The following is a 9807-nucleotide window of genomic DNA, read 5'->3' on the forward strand; positions in this document are numbered from 1 at the left end:
TTTTAAAAGTCTGTGGAGTAAAAGGTATATTGGAAAAGAGAACTAGGTATAGTCATGCCAAAGATCAGAAATAATGGGACCAGAAACTTTTCTCCAGTTGTAAACCCACAGCCTCACTTCAGCTACGTTGCTTCAGATCCCAGAATTCCCACTCATTCCAACATATGCTGTCAAGCCAAATATAGCTTGACTCTTAGACATCTCAGGTGACCAACTAGAAATATTTGAAATATTCCACTGACTTGCACTGCAACCAGAATAGCCATGCTATTGGTGTACTTTTCAAACCTTCCTGCCTAAGAAAAAAGAAAATTTAGCAGAGAGGGAAAAGAGAGAGAGAAAAAAAAACGAAAGAAACAAACAAACAAATAGGAAGCAATGAAAACAAACACTGTCACTTCATCAATAGAAATATTTTTTTTCCATTTCAGTTTAATCCTTTGTGGGATAGTTACAATTCTGTAAATACTACTTAATTTTAATTTAAAAAGCAAAAACTTCTGCCATTGTAGCATCTTTTAATTAAAAGGCTCTTGTGAAAGAACAGATCAGATTCAATGCAGTCCTTCTTGCTAAGACATGGTGTTTCCTCAGTGATCTCTTTCACAAATTCTGAATAAAGAAGACAAAATCAGATAACTACGGGCAGCTGGACCTATGTCTTTTACAAGTTACTGACCATATATCACTTTTGGTAATCTGTATTGAAGTTACAGCTGAAGCAGCTGCATTTATCATAAAACAAAAGGCAGGTAGTGAATTTCCTAATAGAGATAACAGGAAGAGAAAATGCTAAGGACAACCCCTGTCTTCATCAAAATAAGCTGTCAGAATTGGCACATAAAAGTTGTCAAAGGACTCTCAGGTTAAAGAAGAATACTATTGCTACTGTAGAAGTAGAACCCACTGAACAAATAATTGTTTAAATAATTAAATAGAGATCAGAAAGAAATTTGAAACATCACTATGCAGCTTTACTGAAGCTAACTTTAGCTTAACAGCTAAAATTGTATTTTGTCACTAATATTTGTGAAGTGGAAGAAATACATCCTAGAGCTGTATGATACATAATATCCTTAAACAAGGACAACTGTGCATTTTACAAAATACTTTAAATTAAATAGTTCTAAGTGTGAAGTTTAAGCTGAATTAGTTCACTTTATAAAGTCTGATAAGACACAACCTTTCTTGCCATCCTCAAACATATAAAAGTATTTCTCAAGGCCATTGTTAATAGCTGCAGCATTCAATCAGTGCATGTTTACCCTTGTTCATCAAGAAAATATAAACGTCTCTGTACATTTCTATTCTAACTGAAATTATTGCACATTTCTATGTGCATTTTCCCAATTCCATTCAGTTTGCATGCATTGTCAGTTTATAACATTAGAAAACCTTGCACTACCATGATGACTTTGCAATCAAACAACACTTAGAAGCATGAAGCATGCATCCTCTTGCATCTAGCAAGAAAAAGGCTCCTTTCTTCAAAGATGCTTATTAAGGGAAGGTGGAAAAACTATATCTGGAATTGATATAAATGTATAACAAGTAAATTAGGAGCACGATTCTGCATCCAGTTGAGTCAGGTACGTGCAGGAAGCAGTTTGATATAAGGTCATCGAATTCCAGCATGTCCTAAAAGCTGGAAGCTTTAGTCAAGTGCACTTCATACATAAAAAAGTCAACTTTCTCTAGAGGGTAGCAACTAGACACAAGAGTGGAATCAAAAGTTGCAGTTTGAGCACAGCATCTCCCTTGCACAGTTAGATCTGTAATACCTTTAAATGTGTGACCACATCCATTCACCTCTTCTAGAAGCACTAGAAGCAAGATTTACACTGTTCCAGAGCAGCCATTCAGCAGGCCACTCAGCATTTCTCTTTTAAAAGTTTTCAGTTGTCCTGATGTCAGCACCACCCTCCTCAAAACTCAGGCAAGAAAAGCCTCGAATTTCTTGTCTTTTGAATATAGCCCACAACATGTTTTGTTAACACACCTCTTTTTCATTTGTAAATTTGTAAACAACTGGTGATCAAGCTGAATGGAACTACATTGAGAAGATTTCCACCCAAACACTGCATGACAGACTGCGCACTGTTGGAATTACAATAGAAGAAGTTCTGGTTGCTACAAGAAAACAGTAGGTACATACATCAGCACTACGTGGAACAGCTGCTGTACCCTAAGGAAAGGGACGTGGGCAGTGTTTCATAACACAGATTGCAGTTAAACTGCAAGTACTATTGCTGGATCACTTCCCAGGCTGCAATTCTCCAGTCCTGTGCTAGGAGCACTTCTGCTCGTCCTTTTACTCTCCCTGAACTCCCGAAGGCATCATGTCTTGCTACACTATTCTGCTTACACACTACAAATGCCCCCTTCTGGCAAAGAACCACTCTACTTTTCTACAATAGAAGTCTTGTATCTGGTCTGTGGCTTTTCTTTGAAAATTTAAGTAAGTAAAAACCCAATTATGATAAGGTGCTTCAAGGATAAGAAGTAGGCAACACAACAGTGGGAGACAGGAACGAAAACAAGACTTCACAAGGCTTCTAGATCTTGGGTGATCAAAATCTGTAAAGCCAAAATATTTGTTGTTGGTGAGGAAAAAAAAAAAAATCTCCTTTCCATGAATTTGAACTAAGACACTGCAAAAACTTTTCTCTACAACATTAAGGAATTCAGCATTGTGTATCACTACTCTAATACATGCCAAAGTAGCTACAAAGCTGGATTCGTTCTCCTGAAATTAATTAGTTTAATTTAATGCATTAAAAGGTGCAGGGTATTCTCCAAAGAAAGCTCATAGCAGGAAACTTGTACGCGCAGGATGAGCAAATCATAAATGTAACAGACACTAAAAATAACTGGTGCTTTTCAGTCTGTGCAAAATTGTACTTAAATTTTTAAATAAAAAACCTATAATCACTTCACTATGTTATCCCACAAGTGCAGCACATGAACCTCTCTGAAAGAAAATTCTAAAGAATGTAGTTCTTGTTATCTTTTTAAATGCGCACTCACTATTTTCATTAGTAACTGCTAGATTTTGTTCAGACTATTAAGAGAAACAATAAAACCATACCTCATATAAATAGTCTGTTGAGTGATACTTCAATGCTGTAAATATCTTGCTTTGTGACATTTTGAACATTTCAATTGTCTGGAAGACACAGAACATACAGTTTAAAACTCTTTTATCACCTCAATATATTGAAAGAGAAGGCAAAATATCAGGTTCAACATGAATAGCTTTATAATTTCTAGCACCATTGACTGAATTTGCTGTAGCAGAAGGCTACACAAAGCATTCAGTATTCTTCCTCTGGAAGGATGTAACAGATCGACTACAGACCACAAATATTTGATTTTTATCTGAATTTTTTTTTTTTTTTTTTTTTTTTTTAGCTATGCCTCTTGGTGTTTATTTCTCAGAAAACCTCTAGAACCATTAAGTGAATATAGGCAATACAAATTACCTCCCTTAGGCAATAACTCTTAAATTAACTGGTTCAATGATATTTTATGGATTATAAATTAATTTTTAAAGGCACTAATTTAACTATTAACTAGACTATTAACTTTTCACTGCCCCATGTATTTTTGAGGGGACTTTCCCCCCACTTTCAAATTTACAAGAGAAAAGGAGATATTGTATAGGATAGCACAAGGCCCTGACGGAACACCAGGTCTTTAAGTTAGTTGATGCTTCTGAGGGGAACTAGGAGAGAGGCAAAAGCTATACAAGGCCAGAGACATGGTGTGAATGCTAAACAGGATATAATTATTGTAGCTGGGATCTGCACAAGGTATGACAGTACTTTTCTTAACTAAAAACAGGCAGAAGAGTCAAAGATAAAAGTAAGATAATTCTATCAAAAAGTGTATGATGTATTTGAATTTCTATTAAAATTAATTGTAGGGCCATAAAAGGAAACCTGTGACAGACGGCAATCTTCACTTAAGTACCAGTTAAATATCATGATATGAGACTAAAACTGCCTACCTAACAAATCTGGAAATACCAGTTTCAGGTATGGATGTAATAGAATTGGAACTAGTGGAGGAAAAAGTAACTAGTTGGTAGCTGGTTACTGGAAAGGAGTCTGCACAGAGAAAAGAAGTGCAGGAGAGGTAAAAAGGTAGGTTCAGACAAAGTAACAAAACAAGGAATAAGGTATACAAAATCACGTAGAGAACAAAGTAGAAGGGAACCTTCTGACAGGATGAGTGTTTATAGTTTGAAATAGTGGACCAAAATCACAAGATGCTAGGGAAATCCCTTTGGACAGCCTGCAGGGTCCTCCACCAGATTTACATCCAACAGATTTGGTGTGGGAGAGTGGAGCAAGCAGGAACGGGTTCGTAAGGAGGAACAGGTCTGCACCTTGAGTGCCAGAGAGCAGCGGGCAAAACTGCACCTTAGCAGAATTGATGTGCATCACTGACTAAAACTTCTCTACAGCAATATAACCATGCGCTAATTGAAGTATTATCTATAGAATTGCAAGTACTCCTCCCAGTGATAAAATTTGAATGCACCTAGAAGTAGTGAACTGCTCATAGTCCAGCTACCACTAGTTACTTGAGGGTGTGTCAACCAGTAAACAACAAAACCGCTGCATCCGGACACGTTCCAACTTTCCAATTCAAAACTGAAAAGGTGGGACCTAGAAATACTAGTCTGTGAGGCTACAAGGAAGTCTTCAGAGTTTTTAAAGGGAAAAACAACGAGTTTGTAACAGGATATGACCCTGTTTCATTCTCCAATGACTCGAGAGAACACGATTTTCAGTAAACGAAATATGGACGATGAGGTACTTCCGCCAGCATTAAATGTTTTTAACCCTACACTGGTAGGAACACAAACCAAACATCGACACCCACCTCAGCCCCTCACGGCGCCACGACTGCCCTTCCCCCGGCCCTCGGCGCCTTCGCCCCGCCCGCTCGGGGCGGCGAACTCGCCTCTCTGATTGGCTGTCTCCCAGAGCGATCACCTCTGATTGGCTATCTCCCAGAGAGTTCACCTCTGATTGGCTGTCTCTCTGAGCTAGCCCCTCTGTCTCGCTCCCGCCGCCCGCCCTTCCCTCAGGAGCGGAGTGGACAAAGGCAATCCTCGGCAATTAGCCGAAAGCTAATGTAGGAAAGCCTACATGACTTCCACAGCGGAAAATATTTTTAAAGCAATAAATGCATAAGTAAAAGCAGTTAAGTAACTTCTTCTGTTCCCCCTGTAGCAGCTTGCATGGGAGAAGAAGTTATAAGGATGAGACCGGGTTAGTTTTTAAAGGGATCGTATATGAAACGGCTGACCTGCTGCCAGTTACCTGGGGAGGAGAAATAGAACGAGGCCACAAGTTAATACCCAGAAATACTATGTTCGGAAAATCTGTGAAGTGTCAGTGACAACAAGAACAGTCAGCTTAGGGGGGGGGGGGGAAAGGCCTTTTTATATATTTATTTTTCTTTAAAATTTTTTGCTTTCAATGGCTGCCTAAATAGCTCTCATTACCCTCAAGCTGCTGCCTGTTGAACAAATCGTGGTGTCTCTCAGAAGGCAGTTCAGTGTCAGATTTCTGCTGTGCCCAGGCTCTGACTAATCCCTGGAATGACAAAAATTTCAGGAGTAGTTGTGTGAGCGCCCCATCTCTCCTCCCCTACCTCACACCATCCGATCCTACACACATTCTACCCCGTAACTATGCCAGATAGTTCTGCTTGCTGAAATCTGAAACGACACATTACTCTTGTTGGCACGACAAAGCCATTTTATTGTCTGTCCATGCCTTCTCCTCCTTTTACCTTAGATGTGGATACCCACAGAGAACACATCAGAAGTGCAAAAACCCTTGGCAATGCTGCAGCAGGTGCATGTAGACAGTTGCTACAACAGTTTGGGGAGTCTGGAAAAATGGAGTTTTCCTCCAAGAACTCCCTGCAGGTTGAGTTCCGGATGAGGGCTGGTTTGTCTGTGGAAAACAAAATTTGCACTTTTACTCTGGTTTCAGGAATTCCATCAGTACTTGTACATTCCAGTGAGTGAAAGAGTTAAATAAAAAGCGTATGACAAATGTTTTCTTTACTTCTATGAAGTGATTGGGGTTTTAAATTTTTTTTAAACTCTGAGGATGGGTTTAGCTCAGTCACAGGCATATTGTCGGTTTTCATAAACAGATATTCCTATGAAAAATGCAAATGTCAATAAATTATAGTTTTCATGGTATTTATCTATTTATAATATATTTCTATTCTGCTCTTTAAGAATTAGGAGACAAATTGTTAGGCCAAGTAGGTAGAGTATAGAACCCACTAACTTCCAATTAAAATACTTCAGAAGTGATCCTCTCCAGTTGGAATATAGAAAAATGCATATTTTACCCATGCTTAGACAATCCTACTCCATCTCCAGGAGAAAGAGAAGCTGTTGGCAAAAGTTAAAGCCCCTGGCACAGAGGCCCCAGGCTGAAGAGGAAAAGTGAGAGGGTATTTGCCTAGTGCAGAAGCTCTTTTGCTGCCTCAGCTGCTACAGTGCCCCTGCATAGCCTGCAGCCTTCCTGGTGTTCACTCTCCATACTGCATGCTTCCTGCAGGGCTTGCTCCCCTTCCTTGGATAACCACTGCAGGGAGGTGGCTGGTGAGGCAGTGGACAGGGATACTTGCTGCCCTGTGGTTCATCCCCTTGTTTCCCTTCAGGGTCGGGATTAGTATTCATGACTTCAGGAAGGATGTGAAGCCCCAGCTATGCTCATGGCCTCTGTACAGGTTTGTATTGCAGAGCAGATGGTCTGCTGGCCTCAGTCATGCTCTGAATATTCTCCCCCCACTGCTGGATGCCTTACTCTGTGCACCTCCTTTCTGCTGCATCAACTAATGCCAGGACTCATCCTGTGACTCCTCCTTGGCTCTCAGCTCACAGTCCCACAGCTTCAACTCTGCCTGCTCCTAGGATGGGCAAGGGGGAAACCAATGCATTACCTGCCCTGTCCTGGACACTATCTCACTTATGTCTTCCCAAGTCATGAAGGAGATTTGCTCCTCCTGAACTTCTCATGTGGATCAGTTTGGAGCAGAGTAATGCCACCAGCTACTTGTGCAGTGCCCTCATGCATCCATCTTTGGATGGGCGGTCAGGGCTGGCAGAGCTACAATCGCACAGACACACACAGACTCCTTCACAGAAAGGACAGAACTCCTCACGATGCTGCACACCCTATAATGAGCTCGAGGCATGACAGTTTGTCAGCAGTGGAAAAACTCAGACTGGATGACTATTTTCCACCCTTGTAGCTCTTAAAAAGGCAGTTCTGCTGCAATGTCTGTGCCACATATCCTCTCTGGGCAATCCCAGGCAGGAGCAGAACTGACTTATGACACATTTCCAAGGCACAGAGGGGGTTTGTTTACCCCACTTTGGTGGTTTGCCTCACTAGAGTTACAACAGAGCCTCTTTGCTTGCTCTTGCTATCCAAACTCTTCACAGGCACAGGAGAGAGACCGGTGACATTTAAGACAGGCTGATGGATGCTGTGCCTGGAATAGCCTGGTTCTCACTGTCCCAAGTGATGCTTCTGTCTTCAAATACCTAAAGGAGCTGCTGAAAGTCTCTCATGTGCAGGATCTATCCCTGGGCCTGTCAGGCTGCACTGGAAGCCAAAGGAAAGGGCCCCACTGCAGTGGAGTCTCATCATTTGTGTGCCAGATGATCTGTTGGATTGCAATTCCATGCACAAAGGGATGGGATGAAGGACGCAGATGGAGACTGCAGCCCAACACTCAGCTCTTTCCTGCACTACCCACCACTGTTCAGACTTACAGCACATAGGAAAAACATGTCTGCCCCACCTTCTCTTTGCCCTCTCGAGCTCTTCTCACTTTCGTGGAAAGCTTCCATGTCATGAATGGTTGTTGCTCCTCCAATGAGTACTGCTCTGATTCTACTTTGACTTGCTTCACTATTGCCCTTCAGTACCTCTGGGTTTGGACACAGAGGAGTGACAGATGCCATTCACAAGCTCCAGGCCAAGGACCTCCAGTGGGCGAGACACATGCCACATACCCAAACAGGAGAGCTGACCCAGGCAGACAGCATAGCATGGGGTCACCTGCTGCAGCAGCTGCTGAGTCTGCTTGCTCATCATCAGTTTTGCAATCAGCTTCTGGAATCAGCTCCATTCCTCCTCCATGTCCCTCTGCTCTTGGAATAGGCAGTAGCAAGATGGTGGGATAACCCCCTCTTTAGCCAAACCACATGCATGGAAAACTGCATGTGTTTGTGATCACCACCCTCTGCTCATTTCCAAGACACTTTTGTCAAAGGGAGACGACTTTGCCAGCCTCAGCTGGACTGACCTTTTCCAATGAACTTATTGGCAGAGCTGAGTCTACACTGTGATTGTACTTGCCTAATGTCTCGGAGCCAACACCTGTAGGTCCCATTGGAATGAATCCCACTTTGATGAAATGTACCTTTAAACAGTAAGGCATCCTGCTTCTGGGATGTGGGATGCAGCTGTGTTGGCTCTGCAAAAGGAGCTAAGCTGCCAAGCTGCTCCTTCTCCCTCCACAGCCTGTCAGAGCCCTCCACCATTTTCATCTGGCTCCTACCCAAGAGGTTACAGCAGGAACAAAGTGTTGCTTTCATGGCCATACCCAGCACTCCAGAGATGTTCTGGCAGTGGGACTGGCCTCTCCTCCACCTCTATGACACAGTGCTGGTGAGAGTTGGACCCTGGCATACCTGTGGGGCTGTTCTTTGTCCCCATCAGGACAACACTGGTGTGGCTCTGTACCTACCTACCAGAAGGATGGACTGGAGAAGCACTCCCACCCCAGGGAAAATAAACAGAAGTGTAGGTGAGGACCTTACAGAGGAGGGAAACACTGGCCCAAGCATGCTACCTGTGGTGTGCATGAGGAGATACAGGCCCTCCTAGTATCACTGCTGGAGAAGCTCCAGAAACTGCCTTTGCCTGTGTCCACTCCAGCTCCACTGTCTGGACCTGCCTACTCCCCAAAAGAAGGTCTTTGTTCTGCTCCAGCATCAGAACTCCCACAGCAGCAGAAGCCTGTACTCATCTCTGAACAGTAACACTTCTCTCTGCCCTGTCACTCTGGTGCAATTTAAAACAGACATGACTCTTTCTCCTCCCCCTGATTCATCTGTGATGCCCCACACAGCAGGTGGTGGGGCTCACCTGGCCCTCCAGCAGTGCTACATGAGCCTGGATATAGAACAGCCCTGCCCAAAAGCCTGATGCAGCCTGGAGATGTGCTCCACATGTGGCAGCCTGTAGGGACACAGGGATGCTCTCAGGGAGGTGAAGCACTGGAGAGACCACCTCCTCCTCGCCTTGTGTGAGCAATCCATGCACAGCCCCTCCTCTACCTGCCTGACTCCACCTCTGGCTTGGGTCCTTTTCCCCAGGAGCAGCTCCTACTGCAGACACAAGCTTGCTGAGATCTATTCTTTAGGGACAGGCTCAAGGAGACCATGCATGTCTGAGAGACAGTGTGTGTCCTACCACCAAAGCAGGGCAAGAAGACTCAGCTGGATGAGGAATGGAGGCTTCCAAGACCAGGCAAGAGCTGCACCTGCTATCAAAGGCTCTAATTCCTCTACAGTTATCTGGAAACCATCTCAGAGCATCTGAGTAAGCATCTGTCAGTAAATCATGCTATGACACTTCAACTGAAAACAAAGAACAAATTGATTTTTTTTAAACCTGTGAATTAGCGTAATGATAAAAGCAATAAAACCTTATACTGACTTTCATTTCAGAAAAAAAAGTAAATGGAAAATAT

General features: G+C 42.9%; 1 protein-coding gene across 1 annotated transcript in view; it reads right to left on the reverse strand.

The window, feature by feature from the left end:
• SHOC1 (shortage in chiasmata 1) overlaps positions 1 to 3157 on the reverse strand; it is a 46467-nt gene extending 43310 nt beyond the window's left edge. The window contains exon 1 of the mRNA XM_056514024.1: positions 3089 to 3157. Coding sequence (XP_056369999.1) covers positions 3089 to 3157 — 69 coding nt within the window. The remainder of the gene's footprint in view (positions 1 to 3088) is intronic.
• Between the last annotated feature and the right edge of the window lie 6650 nt (positions 3158 to 9807).

The sequence above is a fragment of the Oenanthe melanoleuca genome, chromosome Z (genome assembly GCF_029582105.1).
Source record: "Oenanthe melanoleuca isolate GR-GAL-2019-014 chromosome Z, OMel1.0, whole genome shotgun sequence".
Classification (NCBI taxonomy): Eukaryota; Metazoa; Chordata; class Aves; order Passeriformes; family Muscicapidae; genus Oenanthe; species Oenanthe melanoleuca.